Source organism: Zosterops lateralis, assembly GCF_965231275.1.
Source record: "Zosterops lateralis genome assembly, chromosome: 27".
Classification (NCBI taxonomy): domain Eukaryota; kingdom Metazoa; phylum Chordata; class Aves; order Passeriformes; family Zosteropidae; genus Zosterops; species Zosterops lateralis.
Window position 1 is genome coordinate 6,174,205 of NC_139787.1, and position 24,319 is coordinate 6,198,523.

Consider the following 24,319-nt stretch of genomic DNA (forward strand, 5'->3'; position numbering starts at 1 on the left):
TCTCATCCTCATGCTGGCCTTGTCCTAGCTTCTAGTTCTGAGAGCCATTGTGTCTTTTCTGAAAGCTATTGTGTCCTTTATCTTCTTTCCCATTTCTCAGCCAGCTTCTCAACCTCTCCACAGGAAAGGCTTTTTTCCTTCCTGAAACTTTATAGCAAACAGGCTACAAGACATCCCTAATTTTTCATAAATAATATAAAATAACTCTGCTTCTTTGAAGTGCTCCCTGGCAAGACCATGCAGGCTTGGCTGCCTAAGCACATCTCTCTCTTGCAGGCAGCTTGCTGCCCCTCCCCATGGATTTGGAAGAGGCTGCTGACCTGGGAGCGCAGCCCACCACCACCATACACCCTACTGCCCCCTCTGCTCCCACCATCACCACCCCCCCTGCAGCTCCAATAGCCCACACCAGCTGCAAGAAGAGCTGGAAGAAAAAGAAGAAGAAGGCCGAGACCAGGGCAGCTGCTCAGGAGGGAGGGGATGAGGTAGCAGGGCAGGTGGATGCAATCAAGGGCTTCACACGAGCCGGGCACCGGGCGCTGGCTCTGGGCGCTGGGCGGGAGGCAGTGGGGTTCTTCAGGAAGGCCCTGATCCTCTCCAGGGACACAGTGAGCCCCCAGCTCCACAGGGCTTGTGCCTTCAACCTGGGGGCTGCCTATGTGGAGACTGGGAACCCCAAAAAGGGCCTTGAGTTCCTCCTCCAGTCACAGCCCTCAGAGATGGAGAGCAGGGACCACTTGGGGAGCCTTTATTTCAGCGTCGGGGCGGCTCATGAAGGGCTCCAGGATTTTCCAAAGGCTCTGGAGTGTTTTGAGAAAGTCGCTGGCCACGCCGGTGCTGCGCAGGCTGGCGGCCGAGCAGGGACCTGTGTGCAGATGGGCTGCTGCTACCTGGGGATGCGGGAGCCGGCCCGAGCCGCACGGTACTTCCTGGACGCGGCGCAGACCTACGCGGCGGCGGAGAGCCCCGAGGCCGCGGCCGTGGCTCTGAGCAGGGCGAGCGGCTCCATGCTGCAGAGCCGGCGGTTCCAGGCGGCAGAGATCGCCGGGGTCCTCGCCCGGTGCCGCTCACTCTGCGAGACCATCCCTGACCTGACCCTGCGAGGTAACACTGCGCCGCACCCCTGCGCTCTTAGGGCCTGAGATGAGCAGCTCCCACGCTTGCTTTTCCTCTCTGTTCCCAGGGAAACTCTACAGCGACATCGGCCTCGGCTACTCCCAGCTCCACATCTTCTCCCTGGCTGCCGAGAGCTTTGAGCGGGCCCTTGAGCTGTGTGGTGGGGAGCCGGAGCGGGACCGGCGCCGGGAGGCTGCGCTGCTGCAGAACTTGGGTGCTGCCCACAACGCCCTGTGCAGCTTTGGCACAGCGCTGGACTGGCACCGACGTGCCGCCGCGCTGCACGGTAGGTCACACTGCTCTCTCTGCCTCTCTCCTTTGCCGGATGTGCCAGCTCGGCATGGAGACCTGTGTTCCCAATTCCAGGTGCTCTGGGGAACCGGAGGGCTCAGGGGCAGTGCTTTGGGAACCTGGCATATGCTTTCAGCCAGCTCGGGAACCATGGGGCTGCCGCGGAGAGCTACCTGCACGCCCTGCAAGCCTTCCGAGACTCGGGTGAGGGGAGGCACAAGGCACCCCCTTGAGGGGAGTCTGCAGCATCTGTGAGCCAAGTGGACTCAAGCTGGGTCACGCTGCCTGCCAGGGATCTCGGCTGAGCAGTGCTGAGACCAATGTAGCCCTTTGCCTCCCAGGGGACTTGCAGGGGCAGTGGAAAGCATGCGAGGGGCTGGGTGCAGCATGCTTCCACCTGGGAGACCCCCAGAGAGCCATCAGGCACTATCAGGAGGCCCTGCTTCTGCTTTCCCTCTGTCAGGTAAGAGATGATGGGGCAACCCCAGGGCCAGGCCCTCCCGTGCATCATGGGACACTAGTCTTAGCCCTGGGGCACATCCACTCAGCCCATCGCACATATGGGTTCTCTCCACCACAGAACAGCCCCAGAGCTGCCCACAGACGGGTCGTGCACAAGCTCACAGATGCCATCCAGCACCGACTCCGCCTCAGCCACCTCTCCTACCGGGGGGGCTGGGCGCCCACCCCAGCTCTGGTGAGCACCACCCAGGGCATGAGACGTTGCAGGGCTGGGAACTGGGACCCCAGTAGGGGTTGTGGCAAGAGATGCCTGAGTTTGCTGGGCAGAGGGACACACATATTAATCCCATCAGGAGCCCAGCCAGCTGCGGTTTTGCTCCACACTGCCCCGTGCCAGTAGGACACAGCTCCAGGGGAGCAAGGTGTGAGTAGGAAAGCTGCCATCCTCTCTCTCCTGCCTCTAGAATGAGTTTCCAGATCGCACAGGAGACAAGCCTTCCTTCCTTCACTCCATGTCCTTCAAGGGGAAGGCCCAGAGTGAGGACAAGCTGTATATCTGTGCGCCAGGAACACATCCCAGGTATTCAGGTGAGAAGGTTGAAACTAAACATGGGATTGAGCCATCCAAGCAATTCCTGATGGAGCTGAGGCTTTGGCACAGTCTGATACTGCATACTTGCCTGTTTGTCCTTCCTTTCTGGAGGCACAAGAGTGGCCCTGACTGGTGGTCTCACACTGGAGCCCTGCCACCCACATGGCCTCCTGGGCACCTCTGGGGAGGATGACGATGGTCCCAGCTCAGCTCCAGGGTATCACAGTGAGCCCCAGGCTAACAGGTGGGCAGGCAAGGGGGAGGCACCTCAGTATAGCCCCTGATACCCAAATACCTCTGCAGCACAAGGGACTTCTCCTGTTTAATGGTGAAATCCAGAGATTTTTAAAGATACATAATTTTGGGAGTGCATTTGGGGTAATTCCAGCTGGATCCTGGGGAGGGTTCAGTCACGATGTGATAGGAGAGAGTTTCTCAGAGATGCTGTCCAGAACCCACCCATGAGGTCGACTTGTCTCTCAGTAAGAGGAACACCAGCTCCCTGCACCCGGCCAAGCTGCCCCATGCCAGCCTCTGGCTACATAAGTACCACACACAACCAGAACGTCACTTCTCCAGCAAGCCCAGGCCTGAGGATCTCACACCACATTCCACAGGGCATCAAAACTGCCAAACCCTCCATCCAAGGTGTCTGGAGAGGTAGGTGATGCCTTGGGGGAGTGGGCAAGGGAGTGGATGGGAGGTCTGGGCTCCAGAATGTCCTCTGAGGGGAGGGTTCATGGGTGGAGACGCCAGCAGGGCTTGGGACACCCCTGTTTCTTGGAACAGATGTGACCCCAAGCCAGAAGTCACAGGGGCTGGTGAATTTGGCACCTCGTAGCCAACACCAAAACTATACCCTATGGATGGGTTGGCAGATCTAAGGGGCAGTTTCCAGGACCCTGGTATGAACCTCCTGCCCGCTCCTGGCTTCCAGTGCTTAAAGGGGCTCCAGCAGAGCTAGAGAGGGACTTTGGACAAGGGCCTGGAGTGACAGGACAAGGGAGAATGGCTTCCCACTTCCAGAGGGCAGGGATAGATGGGATACTGGGAAGGAATTCTTGGCTGTGAGCGTGGTGAGGCCCTGGCACAGGCTACCCAGAGAAGCTGTGGCTGCCCCATCCTTAGAAGTGTTCAAGGCCATGTTGGACAGGGCTTAGAGCAATCTGGGATAGTGGAAGGTATTCCTGTTCATGGCAGGAGGGTGGGACGAGATGGGCTTTAAGATCCCTTCCCACCCAAAAGTCTGTGACTCTGTAATTCCATTATTCCATTTTGCATCCTGCTGGACACCATCACTCCCCATGATGCCTCCTTGGCCCTGCAGCCCTGATGATGACCCCATTGCCACTGCTGCCGGCTGCTGGTCCCGCCAGAGACCTCGCATGAGGTCCAGAACTCTGTCCCTCATCTGCATCCTCGTGTGACCAGGAGGACACCGGGGAAACGCCGTTTCTCGGACGGCCTGTGCAGGCCCAAACCGGGGGAGGGAGCGGGCCGTTGAGCAAACACGGTTTTGACCCCGCTCCGTTTCCGCCATCCTTTGTTTTTCGGGATCCCGGGGAGGAAATGAAGGGGCTGGAAGGACTGCAGAGTCATGACTGGGCCTGGAGCCACTGCGGACTCTGCGCGGCTCCGCCCCGGTCCCGCCGCGCAGTGAAGGGCGCTCCGCCTCGGGGTGGCCCCGCGCCTGCTCCGTGGCGCTCCAGGTGCTGCCCTGGGCCGTGCTGGGCCGTGCCCGCTGTATGACAGGCCCACGCGCGCTGCTGGGCTTGGGGCTGCTGGTGGCGGCGGCGCGGGCGGGCGGGCGGTGTCGGGACCGGGGCTGGGGCTGGGACCGCTGCCGCTGCCTTCCCCGACGCGCCATGCACGTCCCCAGCGCGGGGTCCGGCCCGACGGGGCTCCGCTTCCTGGGGTAGGGCCGGGGGAAAGGAGGGAGGTGGGAGAGAAGGCGAGCGGTGCTTGGCGCCCGCAGGGGGCGGAGGGGGCACGGGGTGAGGTCAGGCGGGACAAAGGTACGGGCGGGCTGAGGGGTGCAGAGGGGCTAGGCAGGACATGGGGTCGAGGTGCAGATGTGCGCGGGGGCTCAGCTCTGTGTGTGTCGTCCGCCCCCCGGCTCATGCAAAGTCGAGGGGATCATAGCAGTCCCCAGGCTGGACCTGGCCGGGTTTTGGGGTACCCAGGGATGCCATCTTCCACCCTAGGCAGGAGGAGGCCCACGCCATCGACCAGGAGCTCTTTACTGAGTACAAGTTCAGCGTGGACCAGCTGATGGAGCTGGCGGGGCTCAGCTGTGCCACTGCCATTGCCAAGGTGGGGATCCTGGGGGGCCGGAAGGGGGTCCTGGCACTGTGGGCTGAGCTGCACCACTGCCAGGGTGTGTGCCTGGGAGGTGGGTGGAGGTCCTGCGGGAGAGTTCCAGCACTACAAGCTGAGTACTGTCACCACCATTGAAAAGATGGGGGCCCTGGCAGGCAAGGAAGGGTCATGGGGGTCCTAGCATTGTGTACCAAGCTGTGCTACCACCAAGGTGGGCACCAGGGAGGCAGATGGTGATCCTGGGAATGGTCCCAGTCCCATGGGTATGCCAATCCCTAGTTGGGATCTTGTGAATCCTGGCCCCATGGTATGGGCCCACTTCTCCATCATAACCCTGTGCCTCTTGTCCCCCATCAGGCCTACCCACCCAGCTCCTTCACCACGAGCCAGCCCGCTGTGCTGGTGGTCTGTGGGCCAGGGAACAACGGTGGTGATGGACTGGTCTGCGCCCGGCACCTGAAGATGTTTGTGAGTCTTGCACAGCCAGCCATAGGGTCCCATGAGGGTGCTGGTCCCTGTGCACTCCTGTACCTTTGAGTTCCAGGGTCCTACTCCTTTGGCTGCTGCCAGTGCCAGAGTGGGATGAGTTCAGGTCCCTTGTGCTCTTGCAGGGCTACCAGCCAACTGTGTATTACCCCAAGCGCCCCAGCAAGCCCCTCTTTGAAGGTTTGACAACCCAGTGCAAGAAGATGGATATTCCCTTCCTCCCCGAGTTCCCAAGTGAGGTGAGAAGCAGCCCCAGCTTGGCAGCAGCTACCCCTGGAGCTGTGGCCAGGACTGCCCTTCACCTGCTGCCATCCCTGCTGCAGGCTGCATTCATCGATGAGCTCTATGGCCTGGTGGTGGATGCCATTTTTGGCTTCAGCTTCAAGGGAGCAGTGCGGGAGCCCTTTGGCAGCATCCTCAGCACCCTGGAGCACATCACAGTGCCCATTGCCAGCATCGACATCCCCTCAGGTGAGTTACGGCTGCACCTACCAGAGGAAGGCGCCTGGCCAGGGTGGTCCCAGCTGCAGCCTGGCCATGGGGCTCATTGCAGGCTGGGACGTAGAGAAGGGGAAGGCAGATGGCCTCCAGCCTGACATGCTCATCTCCCTTACGGCACCCAAGAAGGCGGCGATGCATTTCACCGGCCGGTACCACTTCCTTGGGGGCAGGTTTGTGCCCCCCGCGCTCGAGGAGAAATACGCTCTAAACCTGCCAGCGTACCCCGACACAGACTGCGTCCTGCAGTTGACCTAGAGCTGGGGCCAAAGGGTATGGGGAGGGGGCCAGGCTCAGCTTCAGCACTGCACACCAGGGCCAAATTTTCCCCAAGCCTCTGCCAGGACGGTGCTCAGCCTTCACTGGGCTTCAGTGTGAGCCAGCAGGATTGAAAGCGCCAGACAGAAGGTCCAGGAGGTGGGAGTGGTAAGGGGCTGCAGGGGGAGGTCTCTTTGGGGTTGCTGACTAATCCAAGTACTACAGGTGTAAAGGTGATCTGGGATCCGGGGCTCTGCCACTCATGCTACCACTCACACTTCAGGATAATCTGATTACAATAAAGATTTATTCACGCCCTTAAAAAATATTTCAGTATTCTGCAGTGTGTGTGCTTGTGTCCCTCTGTGACAGGCCCATGGCAAATGGGTTCCTGCCCCAGGACCAGAATCACCCCTGAAGGTTCAGATGGTAAAGTAAAGCTTGATATAGCTCCAGACCAACTTGTCTTAGCCCAGCATTCCCATGCAGCTGGGCCACAGTGCTGAGCTCCATCTGGAACAAGCTCAGAGCACCCCATGGCACCCACCAGCAAGAGGATCAGGACCCTTACAGCCAGGTGGGACTGACAGCTGCCCAGCACAGCAGCCATGTCACTTGCTCACTCTGGCTCCCTCTTCCTCTTCTTCCTCTTTGTTGTAGGGCTGTGTCCCAAGTTGGGCTCATCTGTGTCTTGTAGAGGTATGTCTGTTTCAGCTGTTTCTTTGTCCACCTCTTCCTGCTGCTTCTTTTTCTTCTTTCTCTTCTTTGCAGCCTTCCTCTCCTCTTCTACCACCTCCTCTTCTGTGCCTACCTCTTGCTTCTTCTTCCTCCTCTTCATGACCTTCCCTTCCTCTCTTGATACCTCTTCTCTACATGGCTCCATGACTACCTTCTTCTTCTCCCTCATGACCTCTTCCTCTCCTGTCAGCTCCTCTTCTCTGCTTGGCCTCTGGTTCTTTTTCTTCTTCTTCACAACCTTTTCTTCTTCCAAAACCTTTTCCTGTTCTCTGTTTGGTTCCTGGCTCTGTGGCACCTCAGGATTGGCTCCTTCCCTGGACTGTTTCCTTTCCTTCTTTTTGCTCTGGCTGCCCTCCAGGGGCTCCTGCTGCTGCTCCTGTTGCCGGTATGTGGCCAGGAAGGCTCGTTCCTGCTCCTCCAGGCGTGCCAGCTTGGCACTCATGGTCAGGCCGTGACGGGCACCCCTGCAATGACCGCAGGCATCGAGGACTGGCACCTCCCCAGCAGGGAACATGTCCCCAGCCCAGCCTGCTCAACAGCTCCTGTGAAGAGAGGCAGCCCAGACAGGCAATCCCCCAGCCACTCACTTGTGTGCTGTGCGGCCCCCACACGCCTGTACCAGCTCCTCGTCCGTCAGCCTGTGAGAGACAAACAGGACCTGTCACCCCCAGCATCTGTGTAGGAGGAACACGGTCTGGACCAGGGCTCCACCTTGCAGCCCTCATCGCTCCCCGCCAAGGGATGGGGCCCAGTCTCACCTCCTGACTGAAGAGAGGTCCAGCTTATCCTCCTCCTCACTGCTTTCAGAGCTGGTGGGCAGTGTCACAGACTCCTCCCCACAGGCTGTGAGTGTGGCTGACTGCAGCACAGAGACAGAGGGACTGTGAGAAAGGGGAAGAAGGAAAATGGAGCTCTGGGGGCCACAGCAGCAATGAGCTGGGGGTCATGCAGCCCCCAGGCTCCTGGAGCCAGTTACCTTCACAAAGCGGCCATACAGCAGGCTCCCACTGTTGCCAGCCTTGCGTGGCTTCTTATTGCTGATCCTGCCTCCCTGCTCAGAAAGTGCTTTCACAGAGATGCCATCCTGGGTGGGAAAAAAACAAGGGGCTTGAAAATGATCTGTCCAAGGGGCTTTGCCCCTCCAACAGCACCTCTCCACCACCACAGCCGCTGTGGAAGGTGCTGTTTGCTGACAGGGCCTGGGGGGATACAGTGGCTGTACAGGAGCCACCAAAGGAACCCAAACACCCTCCCCTGCCTTCAACCCCATCCCTGTTCAACTGGGGTGCCCCTGCCACCCCCCAGCCCTCCAACCTGCCCAGCCTCCACAGCAATGTTGGCAGCCGCCTTGTTGAAGACGTGGTCCCACCAGTGGAAGGTGAAGGGCTCTGCCGCGTCGTGTCCCACCTGCGGGGTGCAGAGGAGCCGTCAGAATGGCTGCAGTGGGCAGCGGGCACTGGGCCAGGGCCGAGAAAGGATCTGCACTCACCCCCGCCGTGTCGCACTTCACCTTCACCCGGATGGCCTCGGCGATGCCGTCCTCCCGCCTGCCCAGGCCCTGTCCTGCGGACAAGGTACCCCGTCACCCCTGCATGGCCGGGGAGCACCGGGAGCTGGGGTGCTGCAGGACTCCGAGAGTGGGGGGGTGAGGTCGAGACCGACTACTGCAGGAAGGAGGGGGGTGAGGTGACGGGCTCTGGGAACCAGAGGGGTTTGGGGTGGGGACCCTGGGGCTGCCGGGGTCTGCAGGGTCCCGGGGCTTGGGGGTCGCTGCGTCCTGGAAGGAGGTGGGGCCTGGTGGAGGAAGATAGGGCTTGGGTAGGCACGGGGGGAGACGGGACTTTGCGGGGGACCAGAGTCTGGGGGACAGCCGGGGCGCTCAGGGTGGGGCAAGGTGGGGCGCAAGGCCCGGGACCGCGGTCCAGGGACCCCCGCTCGGCCCCACCTCGGCGCCAGCCGTGTCGCCTCAGCTGGTTCTCAGCGAACAGCATCCCGCGGCCCGCCGGATCTGGGGCGTTCATGGCCTGGCGGGTCCCGGGGATCCCGGAGGGTCTCCGGGAGTCTCGGCGTGCCCCGGTGTGGTCCCGGTGTGTCCCAGCCGCCGCACGAGGCAGGAACGGCGTCACGGCCGGGCCGCCGGGAAGGGACTGTGCGCGTGCGCGAAGGGCGGGGCCGAGAATGCGCCGAGGGTGAGGCGGGGCACGGGGACGGAAATAGGGGGACGGGGCCGGCGGGGTTCGCCGCACGGGGACAGTGATAGGGATACACAAGGGGTCAGGGATAGGGACACATGGACACGAGGACACACGGACACTGGGATAGGGACATGGGGGTGTGGGGGGACGCGGACACGGGGACGGGGGTTACAAGGACACGGGGGCACGGGGACGGGGATACACAGGCATGGGGATGCACGGACGCGGGGATGCACGGGCGCGGGGACGCAGACATGGGTGTGCACATACCCACATCCGGACGCGTGCTCACACGTAGCATGCATATACGTGTACATGCTTACAAACATGAACGTGTGCACACACGCACGTGCTCACAGACTTGTGCACATGCACACATGGGTGCACACACAGACGCATTCGTGTCTGTGTACACCCACCCCTCCTCACCTGCTGAGCGATGCACACACCTCTGCTCGGTGTGCCACAGGCACACACGCACACACACAGAGCTGACTCTGCCCTGTGCACACACACGCACACACACTTGCCCTCCCAGTTTCAGTGCACCTGCACTATGGGCAGTGTTGGCTCTGATACAGACAACCCGACAAGCTGGAAACACCCCAACACCGACAGCAAGCTGGTGAACATCACCAGCACCAGCCAGGCAGTGTCAGGAAATCAGGTGTCAGCTTGCAAGTGGAATTAAAAATAAACTATGTCAGAGAAACATGAATATGGCCCTAAATGTGCCATGGTCGGGTCCTGCAGCAGGGAGCTGTCAGGGCTGGCTGTGGCCCAACCATGCTCTAAATTATGGTTTTCTGCTCTTAAATGCTGCAGAATTCAGCAGAGAGGCTGAGAAGCATCATTGAGGAGCCTTATGACTCCTGTGGCTGAGCAAAGTTGCTGCAGCAACTCCACATACACACACACACACACATATTTTCCAAGCTATCCTACTCCATGACCTCCTAACCTCAGGATATTTCCCTACTGACCCTCTCTTGAGACACTTTGAGTTTGCCCCTCTATAATCAGGGCTGTGACCACAGGAAACTGCCCATACCATGGATCTTGGTAACAAAAAACCCCAGTTTATTGAAAGGAATATAGATGTTGGTTTCCTGACATCTTTCTCTCCTCCACGTTTTAGAGATTTGATTTCGAAGTTGGAAGTGTTACACTGGGATATTGGGGGAAAAGGCTGTGGATCCCTTCCAGGGAAAGGGGGAGGAATGAAGTGAAAATATATCCTTGACAGCAGAAATCTCTCCCAATCAATCACCTGGATTTGCCACTACCTGCTGCCAAAATTACTTCTTTCATTATGTTTTAAAAGAATTAATTATATTTATCAGAGTAAAAAGAGGAAACAGTCAGTGAGAACACCTTTGGACAATCCCTTGGAGAAAGAGAGATATGGGATCGAGAAAGTGCAGTCATTCCTTCGAAAGTGGGCCATTGAACACATTACCAGGGATTAGGGAAAGCTCTGGAAGGGATTAAGGTTTCACAAAAGACTCCTTCTCACCAGCCTTCAAAGCACCTTTTTCTTTGAAGCCTGGAAGGGCTGAATCTGCATCCCCCATAGGTACCAAAGACCAGACCCAGCTGCATCCACTTCCCAGCTCTCTCCCAGTGATCCCTGTCGCATTGTGTCTCACCACTGAGGAAGCTGCAGACCAGACCCTCCCAACTCCCCTTCCCAATACATGAGCAGTACAGCAAAGCCCTTGGGAGCAGTGTGGCATGGGCAGCTTTGCCAGACTGTTGGGGGAGGCTGAGAAGCTGGGAGGTGGCATCAGATGAACATAAGAGGCTGCAGGCTGCCCCGTGTCTGTATTTTAGCATCTTGGCTGGTGGGCTGGCAGCAGGGGAGGAATGTCCCCAAAGTGGCACAGGAGCAGATGCTACACTGTGGAGACACAGTAGAAATGTGTTTTTCCACTTAAACAAACAAGAGACACCCAGGACTGGATGGCCTGTGAGGGCTCATCATGGCCTTTCAGGAGTTAAAGGAAACTTGTGAAACTGATGGACAAAGTTTTTTTTATATGGACAGATAGTGATGATTCAAGGGGAAATTGTTTTAAAGCAAAAGAGGGAAAACTTACACTGGATATTGGGAAGGAATTCTTCCCTGTGAGGGTGGTGAGGCCCTGGCACAGGAGCCCAGAGAAGCTGTGGCTGCCCATCCCAGGATGTATTCAAGGCCAAGTTGGACAGGGCTTGGAGCAACCTGGGATAGTGGAAGGTGTCCCTGCTCATGGCAGGGGTGTGGAATGAGATGAGCTATGAGGTCTCTTCCCACCCAAACCATTCTAGGGTTCTTAAACTCCTGTGGACTCTTGTCAGTGGTTCACAGCCATCTGCATACACTGCAGCAGGATTCCTCTATCATGCAGGGATTTATTTCCAGCCAACTTTGAAGTCATGAAACTGCTCCATCCCTCCAAGTCCTTGTTCCAACAGATCCCCTCACACGCACACAGATCCCTTGCACTGCGGTGACTGACATCACCATGTCACACCTTGCTGACACACTGAGGGGGAGGAAGGATGATTTCTGTCTGTCCAGAAACAACACTAATGGGACTAATTTTGCTCCTCAGAAGTTCAAACTCACCATGGGGTATATGGTGAGTACCACTGCCACTCCTCATGACCCTGTGCATCCCCTCTGTAGCCTCCCTTCCCTGCTTGCACCATCCATCCTCCCATAAGCACATTCCTTACAAGAGCTGGTTTGTGCAGGGACACAGACTTTAGTGCTGTCAAGGGACACTGAAGAGATCCCAAGGCTCATACAGGCATTTTCAGGAGCTGCAAAGGGGCCGATCGGCAACATATGGGAAGAACTCTGATCCTGCCAGTGCCAGTTGGGACCTTCAGTCCCATTCCTACACAGGTCTGTGTAGGAGTCTTCTTCTCACGTCTGAGGAGAGGTTCACAAAGCAATCCACACGTTTGTGCACCGTCTCCAGAAGAGGTTAAAGAGGCTTTCTAAATCCTCCTCCAAGGGACTGCAGTCTCATTAGGATGCATATGCAGAGGCAGGAGTGTTTCCAGCCCTGTTTTCTCCACCACCACCACCTACACTCTAAGCAACACGAACACCCATCGATCCCAGTTTCAGCTACGGAGCCAGCTGGGTGCAGCAGGTTTTACAGGTATGCAGCAAACCTCCTGTTCCCACTCTGCCCAATCCTCCCACACTGAAAGAAACTTAGAACTATCAAATAAAACTGACTCCGCGCTCTCAACAGCTCCAACAGTTGCTAATTGCCAATTCTAATTCAAAAGAAGCTTCCAAACCGCCACTTTAGGACCAATTTTGGGAAGCTTCAGCAGCATTCCTGAAGCGTCAAAGGTTTCCGGGCCACAAGGAAAGGCAGCTGGGCCAGGTGGGAAGGAAGAGAGACAACCCCATGCCTGCATTGAGCACAGAAAACAGGACAGGATGGATTAATCCCAAGTAACTGGGAACTGACCCAGCTGAGCGGAGGCAGGCAAGGATGAGACAGGGATGCAGGGAGACAGATGGTTGTGCGCGTTTATTTTCCTTTGATAAAAATGGTGTATGTAAATTACACAGCCATGGAGGCTCCTAGGAAATACCACCCTGCTGATCCTGGGGAGTCTCTTGGACAGTAGGAACATCCAAACACATCAGAATGGAAGGGGGGATGGAGGATGGATCTAAACTGGGAAGAACATGAACTTCAACTTTTTCCAGTGAAGTGAAAAGACTGTTAGCTTATTCTTCCATTTCTTTTTTAGTTTTCACACTTGTAGAAATGAGCCCACTGAGCACAGGAGTCAATGACCCGGCACACTTCTGACCAGGAACCATATGACTTGGGAAGAAACACACCTTTCAAACACCTTCCTCTGCACAGCACCTTCAACTCAAGCTCAAGAACAGCACACCTGGTTGCTGCACACCCCTAGGCTCTGTTACACCACCCCCAGAGTGTAAAGAGGCCACACTTCAAATGCAGGTTTTCCACCCATTAACCCTCTACCAGGAGATTGGAGGCACCTGTGAGTGAGGGACACGGGCTCGGTTCATCCCAGGAAACATTAAGACAAATGACATCAGAAATTCTCAGGTAATTTCAATTTTTCTTTTGATTCATTCCCAATAAGATGGTGAGAGAAATAACCAATCCCCAAACTTGGCTCAATTTTTTAAATATTTGCCTGAAAGGAGGGCTAGGGGAAGGAATCATGTACAGTTAAAATCAAGCTACTCAAAACACAATCATTCAGGTAAGTAACTAGAAGTATCGCCTCTACCATCTAGAGAGAGAGAGAGAGAGAGAAGAGTGTCTGAGACAGGGCATATTTAGGAAAAAATACACATCTGAAGTCTCTGTGGCCACGATGAGAACTGGAATCCACATACAAGCCAGTTAAAGAGCATTTCAACATGAAATCTTAACTTAGTAGGAAGGTCAAGGGTTAAGCTGTATCTTTTTGTTTTAAATACATGGACAACTGTCAGATATGAAAATGATGGTGGGCTTTCCGGAAAGATCCCCTGTGCATGTGTATGGATGCATGTGCTGACGTCTGTGGGACAGCAGGACAGAGTTTAGGAAGGCTGGGAGCCCAGCAGTCTCTCGATAGCTGCGTTGATGTCCCCACCAGTGGCGATGAGCGCCTGGAGATTGGCCTCACGGTTGATGAAGCCCATGGCATTCAGCTGCTCCAGCTGCTGTTGGAATCGCACTTCGGGACTCTGCACCTGTGAGGAAAAGCACAGAGACCTTGGAGTCAGAGAGCACAGACAACATTCAGGCAGTGCCAGCAGCCATGGCTGTGCAGGAACCCCGAGGTCAGCTTCAGGCTCATGTGGGGACAGTCCCCATGTCCCCTTGGGTGGTGGCACAGCAGCCACACCAGAGTCTGTCCTGGTGCAGTACTGACAGCAGCAGTGCAGGGAGAAGGATCCCCAGCATGCTGAGCTTAAACCTCTCAAAGGGTTCAACACACCAAAGAGTCATTCAGACCCCAAAACCAAACCTGGCTCAGGGCACCACTGTCACAAGAGATTGTTGGGTACCACATCCCCTGAGTGGGGTGAGGTGGGAACCCCTCTCAACACCTCCCTGCCCGTGCCAGCTCCCACTGGGTGCTACGTACTTGAGAGCTTCCTCCGGCCAGCAGCTGGATCATCTGCTGCATGAGCTGCTGTTGAGGGTTACCACCCCCAGCTGGAGAGGCACTGGCCGGCGTTGAAGCGGAGGGAACGGGGTTCTCCGGGATTGTGCTTCCTCCTGTGGAGGACAGGGGCATCCGGGGCATGCCAAAGGAGCCGAGGCTGCAGAGGAAGGCAGGGCATGCTCAGGGTGACACTGGCATTCTGGGCACCCCCACAGAGTGCAGCAGCAGGGCAGCCAGCAGGCATGACCAGGCTGGCCCTCACTGAAGGCCCTGCTACAGGGTAGCTTTGAAAACTGAACAGACTGCATCCATGTTCTGGTCACACATGGCACAGGGAATGAGCAGCGCTAACAGAAGCCTGAAGAGAACTGCTTTGATGGAACATGACCCATGGTAACAGTGAGCTGCCAGTAGATCAGCCTGCCCCAGCACACCCACCCAGCCTTGTGTCTCTCATACTGTTTTCCAGAGATAAAGTTCTAGAGTTCAGTTCACACCAAATGCAGCAAAGGATGGGGGGAGAACCAAGTGCGTTCCAAACCTTTTCTCCAGAAAGAAAAGGTCAAGGACTTCCCAGTTAAACACAAGCAAGCAGCAAGTGCTAGTTAGCTTGCCCAAGAGGCCTGCAGGCACACACCCGCACAAGTCCCCATGACAGAGCATCCTAAGCAGATCTCCCAGATGAATCCACAGCCAGTTTTGCCTGCTGGTACTGGGCACAGCAGTTCTGCATGGCCCCACTCCGTACCTTGGCACTAGTCCAGGGGCCTCTGTCTGCAGCGTCTGGAGTCCCTGCTGGATCTGGAGCAGGGCCTGCATGGCACGGGGGTTGGTGAGGATGGACAGGGAGTCCGGATTCTGCATCTGCGGACCAAGGCAGAGAGATACCATAGTACCAACCAGTGAGAGCTCAGGCAGCCAGAGCTCCACCACTGTCACATCCGAGCCAGTGCCAAACTGCGCCTCTTGCCTGCAGCCAACACTGGCCTTTGTGTCTGGATCCTCCTTTGAGGCTCCAGACTGCAGGGTTCACCTGCAGGGACACTCACAAAGCTCACATCAGGTTTCCTAAATGAACTGGGTGAATCAGATTAGAACTGAGGACACATGCCTTTGGACTCTGATTTACCTGAACACCAGCTGCTGTAATTTTTGTAAACTCAACACAGTGAGAGACTGTCTACACAGGGGTTCCAAGTAGCTTAACAAGTCTAATCTGGAGTCCACCTTTCAGTAATTCAGATGAGTTAATTCAGACTACCTTGTCTAACCAAATTCTTCTTCTTTGTCTCCCCTGTGCAACCCCCTTCCTTCCTCAGCACGGCCCCCCAAGCCCACATGCTTCCTAGTGCACTCAACCAAGCAGCTGAGATCCTGCCTGTCCCACAGTGGGGGGAGAAGCTCTGGAGCCAGGGGCTGAGGGCAGCACAGGGCCAGCCAGAGGCCTTTACCTGCTGCAAGAAGACAGGGAGCTGAAGGCGGAGCTGTTCTTGAAGCTGTGGATTCCCAGCAAAGAGGGGGACATTTACCATGATCTAGCAAGAGACAGCACATGTAGGTAGGGTCAGAGGGTTGCTGCCACTTGCTGTTAAACCCTATGCAACTAAGCCATGAAGAACAGGTCAGTCATAGGGCCCCTGACTCCCTCCCTGGGCTTTCAACATGCTCCCCTGCTAAGTGCTAAGTGCTCAATTCCTGACAGCAGTGTTGAACAGGGGCCACCTGGCCACAGGCAAAGAGAAGAGTCATTCCCATTTCCTTTTCAGAGCCACCTCTTGTGTTAGGGGCTCTGCAAACACACAGGGCTCAGAGCTGGGGCTGCCTTCAGGCTATTGAGAAATACAACTAAACTGTGTATTTACTCTGCTCCAGTGTCTGCAGGAGGAACCAGTCCAACTCCAGCAGCAGAGTGACCTCACACTGAGCTCATGGCCTGTTTGGCAACAGCAGACAACTGCAACACTTTTACCTGTGCTGCAAAGTCCGGGTTCTGGGCAAGAGTTTGCATCATGCTCCGCATGTAGGGGGCAGAGATCATATTCTGCATCAATTGAGGGTTTTCGGAAATCTGCTGCAGAAGTCCTTGCATCTCTGGGCTGTTGAACATGCCTGCAAGGGGAAGGGAAGACAAAGGAAAACCCCTGATGAGCCTGAGCATCACTGCATTGCCTGAAACACAATGTGACAGGTGACAGCACTGCCTGTACTCTATCCCCCCCTCCAGCAGTGAACATGGCTGTGGACAGCCATGGCAGTGCTTTGCTGGCCACCCTCCTGTTCTTGAGAGCTTCAGGGACAGCAGAGTTCCCAAAGGAACTGTCTGACAAGTGCATCAGAATAATTAATTTGTGTCTGCAAGTAGGCTAGACCCACTCCTCTGGGTAACAGCCACAGATAGGGCTCAAATGCCAGAGGAACTGACCCTCCAAGGAAGCCTGTGTGACCTGCTCAGCCAGCAGCACCCTCGGGCTCCTCCCTTACGTACCAGCACCAAAACTGGCAGCATTCAGCCCGAAGGGGTTGGATACAGTCGGGGTGCCCTGGGTGGTTGCTGAGCCTGTGCTCCCTTCACTGCTGGGTGCTTGACTCTGGGAAGCAGGGGGTGTGGGGCTCCAGGGGTTTGGCAACGGCTCTCTGTTCTCCGTCCGCAAAGGCTGAGAGCTCGAGCTGTCAGAATTCCCCGTCAAGGAAGAGAAAGGATTGTTGCCAAACTAGGGAGAAAAAAAGAAAAGAAACATATGGAATCAGTTAGTCCCAGCAGACCAACGCCTGAGTGAGCCAGGGAACAGCCGATGATATTCAGCCAAGTCCAGAATTTGCTAAACACGTGCCATAATCCACCTCCTGAGAAATCTGCAATCCACAACACACCTCACTCAGAAAAAGACCAGGCACAGGAGTGGCCACAGCCCTGGATTCAGCTCCCAAATGCAGGGCTTCAAAACGCCCCTGTAAAACCAGCGCCTGGACATACAAGTAGGTAGTGCTGGATTGGAGTATGTCTGCACAGCCCTCTGCAGCCAGACCTGTGCTCTCTCCTCCTGCACTACCAGCCAACTGGATCTGAGCCAGCTCCATTCCGAAGGCATTGGGCTCCAGCTAATCCAGGGACCAGAGGGCTGTGCTAACAGTAACAGGGCCTGCCTATTGGTCAGGGCTGGCATCCAACCTTGCTGGGGGGCTGGAGGAGCCAGAGCAGGCCTCTCTAACACCTCAACCTGTGTCATGAGAGGCACTGCACCATACTCTCTGGCCCATGCCTACACTGGAGTGGAGGGATGAAGAACCACACTCTAGGAAAACTGCTCCGTCAGCACAGCAAACAGGGAAAGACCCCTTTCCCACACTACACCCCACTCACAGAAATGCATCCAATACCTGCTCCCTGGCTGCACTAAACATGGGCTCCTGGATGTCCGTGTACATTCGACGCAGGGCATTGTATCCTCCTGGAATGCTCTCGAGGTTACTCAAAGCACGGTCCTGGTTCCGCATCATCTCCTGCATCATGGCAGGGTTACGAGCCAATTCCATCGTCTGAGAGAAGGAGGAAAAGGTGGAAGGCTCAGGCCCACATGCACCATGAAGGGCCAGAGCCGATCAAGAGCCTGGTCAGCAGCCAAGCCCTGAAAGAGTTAAATCTCAGCTCCGAGATGAGAGGATAATTAAACCCTATTCACAGGCGGAGGGCAGAGAGATCATTTATCCAAGCAAAGACAGCCCAGGGATCCAGGCTCCTCCCCAGCCTTGTTCAGCTCTCTTCCTTCTCAGCCTCAGTTCAGCTCGATGAAACTGTTCTGTTCCTAAGCAGTATCAGGACATCCAAACATCCAACACCCAAATGTTCCCACTGAGACTGGATGGACTACATACAACAACTCGGAAGGTGGATCCTTCCACCCTCTCCAGACTTTTGATGGGTCTTCCCTGCACAAAGAACATTCAGGTCTCATTTGAGGAACTGCTTAAGTACAAATTATTCACAATTTAGTCCTGCAGGTCAGGAATTTCAGGTATGGCCTAGACAATTGAAAACAGAATAACCGAGAAGCAGAAACTTGGTTAAACTAGGCCCATTCAGCACAACCTTCTTGAAAAGCCTTCCCAGGAAACAGCAGATTCCTGTCAACAGCTATTAACACCCAGATTCTCACTGATCCCTTAGGATTCCCTTCTGATGAACCTTTGGTCTTCCAGACAGCCACTCCTCTTGGATACGGGTCCTCTCTGTTCTGGGAAAAATGAGAGCCCTCTGGGATCCCAGTCTAGACTCGGGTTCCCCACTGACACAGGTAGTGAAACACTCACTGTACAGCTCTGGAGTCTCTACGTAATCTGTCAAGAGAACTAAAGAGAAACAAAGAGCTTGTGCAGTAGCTTCACTTCTCCAGCATTGTTTTTACTCCCAATCCTGAATCACACAGCAGCCTTGTAGTCAGCATGCCAGGAAAATCCCAGCATCCCTTTTTTTCCCAATACACCATGGATTCAATAGCTCTGAAAGGGAGACAAAGAGTTGCAATGATGTGGGTTGAGTAATCGGTATTCACATAACTCAAGACCCCCATCTGTTTGTGGGGAGCTCACAGCAGGAAGTAAGAGATCTCCAAAACCACTGTTCTGACATTCCCAGTCTTCCTCTGCAGTGCAGACACTGATGTTGGTCCACAAAGACTCTCCTCAACACTGTTTACTGAGCCCTGGTGTGACTCACCTGCCTCATGAGCTCTGGGTTATTGAGCATGTGGCTTATCTCTGGATTTCGTTCCATGAGCTGCTGCATCTGGGGATTGGCCATGATCATCTGCCTCATGAGGTCAGGGTTAGACATCATGTTCTGCACCAAGGGATTCTCCATGATCTGGGAAAGCATCTCTGGGTTGGACATCAGCTGCCGCTGCATTTGCTGCTGGAGCTCCATAAAGTTGGCCGAGCCCATCCCAAGGTTGCCCAGCCCAGTGATGCCACCGAAGCCAGCTGGAGAGGGAACACACAGGAAGAGAGGCATGAGTCAGTAACTGCCAGCAACTGCAAAAGAGGACAGTCAGCTGAACTGCATTCCTACAAATCCAGGGGTATCCCGTATTCCTATGATGGCCAGCTCTGAGTAAAGACATCCCTACACACACACACACTTCACTAAGTGGCATTACCTTTAGCAGGGACACAGAGGTGTGCCACGGGAGTGACTCATGCAAAGCCTATGGCAAGCAGAGACAACAACAGGGGTCAAGAACCCCAACTCCTTGGTCTAATCCCAGAAAATTCTTCCTTCTCACAGCCCCCACTTACACAGGATGGATGCAGCACTGTTGGGGCCGCCATCTCCAGGACCTCCCACGGTCCCCGACCCACTGCTCCGTCTGCTGCCACTCCCTGCATCTGGACCGGCACTGCTGGATGTGGAGGGCTGAGATGGGGCAGCAGGAGAAGAAGGGATTGCAGTGGGGGCAGAAACAGCACTGGGGGCAGAAGCAGCAGATGTTGAATCTTGGACCCTGCAAAGGATAAAAAGTATTAAACTCCCGGTACCCGGGGAAGGGCAAGGGCAGTCCTCTGCAGGGACACAGGATGCACAGCCCATGATGACCAGGCTCCCAGCACACCAGTCATCCCCACAGCAGCCAGCCCCAGCTTCCATCCCATCTATGCCTGCACTGATCCACAGCTATGCTCCCAGATGCCTTCCATCTGCTGGAATCTGCCTCCCATCCTGATGCACTGCAGCCCCTGACATGTTTTCCTGGCCCATGCAGAGTGGCTGGACTGGTCTTACCCTGAGTTGTATCCAGCTCTTCCTTGAATCCCACTGAACTATTTACTGCAGCCATATCCTTGAGCAATGAGTGTGCTCCAAACAGGAAAATCCTTCTGCTGCTCCCACAGAAACCACAGGAGGTTACAGCAGGGCTAGTGCATGAGGTAAACAACAATGTTCACTTCTGAATATTCCTAGCAGTGCTTCTGGGGCAAAAAGAAGCATTAGCATTACTGTACAAAGAGGGAAACTGAGGCACAAGGCAGCCAGCACCTGTCTCACAAAGCCATGGAATGTTTCTGGCCAGCTTGCCTGCAAATTCCCAGCTCTGCCACTGGCTGCACCTTGATGCAAGGCTCCTGCTCCAACACAAGTTGTCTGGAGCTTCTTTTAACACATCCACACAAACACTTTCCTGTAAGCCACCATGCAGCAGGTGCTGGACATTAGCTTTGCTGAATACACCAACCCAGGTTAGTACCTTGTTATCACAGTTACTCCTCAAGAGTGTTAAAGGAATTTGAAAGAGGACATTTAAAAATTTTCTGAAGCCTTCATAGTCACAACAGTGAGTCCTGGACTAGTGTTGAAGAGCTTTCATTAAATTAGACCAAAAAAATCACTTTACTCACTTCAATAATGCTATTATACTTCTAAAAACAAGAACAATGATTTCCTGATTTTTCCCAAAACGAGAATAATTCCTTTTCTCTATCTCCTTTTCCTTTTTCACTCTTCTAGAACTTGAAAAATGAACCCTAAAGGCCCCTGTCCACTGTCCAGACTAACCTGACTGCTGCTGAAAACCACTGGCCACTGAGAGAGGCTAAAAGTGGGGAAACAAAGCAAATGGGAAGCTGAACAAGAAAGGAAGAAGGAAGGGCACTTGGTTTCTCTCTGCCTCTTCTCACAGGAAGAGGCTGTAATGTCTTCAGTAAGCACTTATCTAGGACTATTAGCAGGAGAAAAATGAGCAGCCCAGGACAGCTATGATTCACCCTTTGAAATAGTTTGCCAATACCACATTTATAATGGAGATAGCAGAAACAGCATCAGGCTCTCAGGATACCTGGAGAGGCAGAATCCAAGGAGAGGCCACAGAACCTGACAGTACACTTCCTTGTGTTTGTAAAAAAAAAACAGGTGGAAAAAAAAAAAAAAACCAGGAAAAAAACCCCATCTTGATTAATGCAGCTCTCCCAGAGGACAGCAGAACTGCACAGAGACATAGCCCTGGAGCTCCCTGGGAGCTGGGGCACACTGCCGCCGGAGCCTGAGGCATGGCTGTGAAGGGCCAAGATCAATGAAATGTGGCTGCAACTAAAGCACAGCTGCTGTTTCCAAAATCCTTCCATGCCCACACTCCTCTGGAAAGTGCTGGGAAGAGCTAAATCAGCAGGAGCCGGAGGTCAGCCCCATGTCCCATTCTCAGTCTGAGGTCTGTGGTGCACGTGAGCTACATCCCCACTGGGAACTGCCCCGAGTGCACCCACAGCCTCACATGAACGAACCCCCACACCACTCCTGCGGCTGCACAGCCTAAGCCTCTGTGCACTCCCGATGTGGAGCATCCACTGTCTGCACCGGCCTGTGCAGCTGTGCCTCCACAGGTGCCCCACAGGGCTCCGCATGCCATGTGCCTCCTGTGGTGCCTCTGAGAGCCTGAGCACAGGCTGAGAGCTGAGTATGTTCACTGGGAAAGTAACGCCTTTTATCAAAACCTTTTTCTAGAACTTTTGCTAGAAGCAGTATCCATTTCTGATGGGTTCTTCCAAGACACACAGAGGAGTAATGTTAAAGGGTACCAGCCCCTTCAGGTACCTGCCATACACCATCACAGCTGTGTCACCCATGGACAGGTTACTGACAAACCCCATTGTTGCGTGGCACAGCTTGGGCAGGGAAAGCTCATCAGGATCATCACAATCATTTATTCCCATTTGATCCCAGCCCTCCCAAGACCAAACTCTTACTTCTGCGGAGTCTTAATGACCAAGTGAACAGTGAGCCCATCTTTGATCCCATGTTGATTCAATGTGTCTCCATCCTTCAGGATCTTCCCAGCAAAGATCAGAACCAGCTGATCCTGTTTGGCTTTAAACCGTCTAGAAATCTCTTCTTTGAACTAAAAAACAAACAGAGCATTTTTCAGGCAAAGAATTTGTATCACTAACATAAAGCTCCAGGGATCACATCCACTCTGGGAACAGAGGAACTGACAAGCCCTCAGAGCCCAGGAAGGTACCACACAGTCACCAGTTGCTGATGATGTCTGAGGTGTTAATGAAAACCAAAACAAAGCAAAGACAAGTTCTGAAATCACAAATTATGGAGTAAATCTCAGAAAAAATAGAGCCATTCCCTCAGAAGAGCTGAAAGCTTCCAAAGCCAGACCAATTGTGCTTCAGAGCTAACCCAAACACACCATTTATCCTGAATGACTGAACTGGTTTTGTCTGCTCATTTGAGTTTTTTTTTTTTTTTTTTTTCTTAAGGAAAGCCAAACTGATTTAATACAGGACAGAGCTCCATGGAAAAGGGAATAGTCCTTTATCAGCCAATGGAAATAAACTAGGTCTTCTCCAATTCCTATTTCTGCAACTGAATTCCCTGTGAGCATGCCACAGAGCATGGACACCTCTTCCTTACTGTGTGCTGTGCTGGGATTCACACCTGCAAGCAAGTCTCTCACTGCTGACCCTGCCAGGGCATTCCCAAATTGATTTGGAGGAAATAAATCCCTGCACTTGGAAAACACAAACTAAAGAGACTTCAGAGGGGAATGTCAGGACAGAGTGAAACATATGCCAGTTCCAGAGCTCTCAGCCTTTGCATCAGAATCTAAAAACAAGGCTGGGCACAGCATAGCCCTGGCCCCAGATCACCCTGTCTGTGTCTCTCCCCGCACAGCTCTGTGTTCCTCCTCACACAGCTCCATGTCCCGCCCCCCCCCCCCCCCCCCCCCACAGTTCCATGTGCCCCATACAGCTCCGTGCCCTCCCTGCACAAAGCCCTCACTCCACACCCCCTGTACCAATGGGCTCCCCGGATGGAAAGGATCAGGAGGGCCACACGTGCACAGCCCCTGCCCACACCATGAACTGCTGTCTAGAGATCCCTTCCAAGCCCTTCACACAACGACCTTGTGCCCTGCAGACAGCCCAGCACAGAGCCCATGACACCTTGTCCCAGTGGGCATCGCCACTTCCTCAATGCCAGGACCAGCCCCAGAGCCAGCTCCTGCCAATCCCAGCCTTTGCTAACCCCAGCTCTTGCCAATTCCGGCCCTCTCCCGCTCCCTAGCAGGTGCAGAGGCCCACCCACCCACCCGTGGAAGGGCCGATGTTTCCTCTCCTCCAGCTCACCCAACGCTGGCCCCAAACATCTGCCCGGCTCCTCTGTCCTCAACCGAGGAATCTGCCTCCAGAGGAGTCTGGACCTAGGCCAGGACTCCCAGACGCCCCCCCAGCAGCCCCCCACGCACCCATGCGGCTCTGGCCACAATGTCAATACCATTTCCACACCTCCGCTCAGGAAACAATTTCCCACGCAGCCCAGCCCACGGTCCAAGCCCCCAGACCCCACTCCGGTCCTTCACACCCCTCCCACTGCCACCACCCCCAAAGCAGTCTCCGAGTCCCTCAACTATTGTGGTTTCGACACCTACGACCCCTCCCAGAGGTGAGCCCCCCCAGACCACCTCCCGCCCTCGGGACTGTTTCCTCTTTAAAGCCCTCCAGCACCTGCCCTCCTTCAGATCCCCCTGCTCCCTCCCACCCTGGCTCCAAAAAGGCCCAAAGGCCTGGGGTGCCCCGAAAGGCTCCCAAGCCGGCCCTAGCCCTGATCCGGGTCTCCAAGAAACCCCCCGGACCCACCGACCGCCCCCCAGCCCAGATCCCCCTTCCCTCGCTCCTCACGCCCGCCCGAAATTCCTTCCCGGCTCCAAACGCAGGTCCCTTCCCAAAAACCCTTCACCCCACTTCTCGATTCCTCGGTCCCCCCAGACCAGCCGCCCCCGCCCCTCAGCACCCGCGACAGCCCCCCTCCAGGCCTCTCCGCCCCCTCGGCCTGCCCCCGCCCCCACCTCGCGCACGGAGGCGCCGTCCGCGATGACTATCTCCTCCTTGTCCTTGGGGGTCTTCACGGTGACGCGGATGAGCGCTCCGCCAGGCCCTGCCTGGCCGTCCCCGCCGGGGCCGGGGCCGGGGCCGGGGCCGGGGCCGCCGCCACCGCCGCCACCACTCGGCTCCGCCATCTTCGCCGCCCGCCGCCAGCCGGGACCACCGCCACCACAGAGAGGCGGGAGCGGCGCTACAGCACCTCCTCGCCCCGCCACAGCGCCCCCTCAGCGGCCCGGAGGGACAGCGGCAGCGCGGGGGCGCACGGGAACAGAGCCGGGGGCTCACAGGGGCGAGGGAGGCAGAACGGGAACGGAAAGAGGGGGCCAGAGCC

At 55.5% G+C, this 24,319-nt stretch overlaps 4 protein-coding genes across 5 annotated transcripts; 2 read left to right on the top strand and 2 right to left on the bottom strand.

The window, feature by feature from the left end:
* Positions 1–296: 296 nt before the first annotated feature.
* Positions 297–3,888, top strand: TTC24 (tetratricopeptide repeat domain 24; the record flags this gene model as incomplete). Its single annotated transcript, XM_083878886.1, has 10 exons — positions 297–1,104; positions 1,184–1,402; positions 1,483–1,611; positions 1,749–1,870; positions 1,988–2,104; positions 2,223–2,291; positions 2,334–2,457; positions 2,573–2,705; positions 2,945–3,121; positions 3,789–3,888. The coding sequence occupies 10 exons, from the start codon at positions 297–299 to the stop codon at positions 3,886–3,888; spliced, it is 1,998 nt and encodes a 665-aa protein (XP_083735012.1).
* A 298-nt stretch (positions 3,889–4,186) lies between these two features.
* On the top strand, positions 4,187–6,350 carry NAXE (NAD(P)HX epimerase). The gene is made up of 6 exons (XM_083879107.1): positions 4,187–4,376; positions 4,666–4,774; positions 5,138–5,248; positions 5,392–5,505; positions 5,590–5,737; positions 5,820–6,350. The coding sequence occupies exons 1-6, from the start codon at positions 4,207–4,209 to the stop codon at positions 6,020–6,022; spliced, it is 855 nt and encodes a 284-aa protein (XP_083735233.1). The 5' UTR covers positions 4,187–4,206; the 3' UTR covers positions 6,023–6,350.
* GPATCH4 (G-patch domain containing 4) lies at positions 6,308–8,883 on the bottom strand. Its single transcript, XM_083879105.1, has 7 exons — positions 8,706–8,883; positions 8,250–8,323; positions 8,075–8,167; positions 7,737–7,844; positions 7,519–7,619; positions 7,348–7,398; positions 6,308–7,224 (listed from the first exon to the last, which is right to left on the bottom strand). Exons 1-7 carry the CDS (start codon positions 8,779–8,781, stop codon positions 6,642–6,644), a joined length of 1,086 nt encoding a protein of 361 aa, XP_083735231.1. The 5' UTR covers positions 8,782–8,883; the 3' UTR covers positions 6,308–6,641.
* A 3,592-nt stretch (positions 8,884–12,475) lies between these two features.
* UBQLN4 (ubiquilin 4) lies at positions 12,476–24,122 on the bottom strand (the record flags this gene model as incomplete). Of its 2 annotated transcripts, XM_083879206.1 has the most annotated exons (11): positions 12,476–13,690; positions 14,089–14,266; positions 14,858–14,973; positions 15,561–15,644; positions 16,079–16,218; positions 16,595–16,820; positions 17,488–17,646; positions 18,824–19,086; positions 19,402–19,607; positions 21,841–21,992; positions 23,952–24,122. In XM_083879206.1, the coding sequence occupies 11 exons, from the start codon at positions 24,120–24,122 to the stop codon at positions 13,538–13,540; spliced, it is 1,848 nt and encodes a 615-aa protein (XP_083735332.1). In that variant the 3' UTR covers positions 12,476–13,537. The 2 variants fall into 2 exon arrangements, with proteins under 2 accessions (XP_083735332.1, XP_083735333.1); XM_083879207.1 differs by lacking the exon at positions 15,561–15,644.
* Between the last annotated feature and the right edge of the window lie 197 nt (positions 24,123–24,319).

Excerpts from the sequence above, each read along its gene's own strand:
- NAXE (XM_083879107.1), top strand. The coding sequence starts at position 4,207 with ATGACAGGCCCACGCGCGCTGCTGGGCTTGGGGCTGCTGGTGGCGGCG. Across the intron at positions 4,377-4,665 it reads ACGGGGCTCCGCTTCCTGGG|GCAGGAGGAGGCCCACGCCA; the intron begins GTAGGGCCGGGG and ends CTTCCACCCTAG. Across the intron at positions 4,775-5,137 it reads GTGCCACTGCCATTGCCAAG|GCCTACCCACCCAGCTCCTT; the intron begins GTGGGGATCCTG and ends GTCCCCCATCAG.
- GPATCH4 (XM_083879105.1), bottom strand. The coding sequence starts at position 8,781 with ATGAACGCCCCAGATCCGGCGGGCCGCGGGATGCTGTTCGCTGAGAAC. Across the intron at positions 8,168-8,249 it reads TGAAGTGCGACACGGCGGGG|GTGGGACACGACGCGGCAGA; the intron begins GTGAGTGCAGAT and ends TGCACCCCGCAG. Across the intron at positions 7,620-7,736 it reads TGTATGGCCGCTTTGTGAAG|TCAGCCACACTCACAGCCTG; the intron begins GTAACTGGCTCC and ends TCTGTGCTGCAG.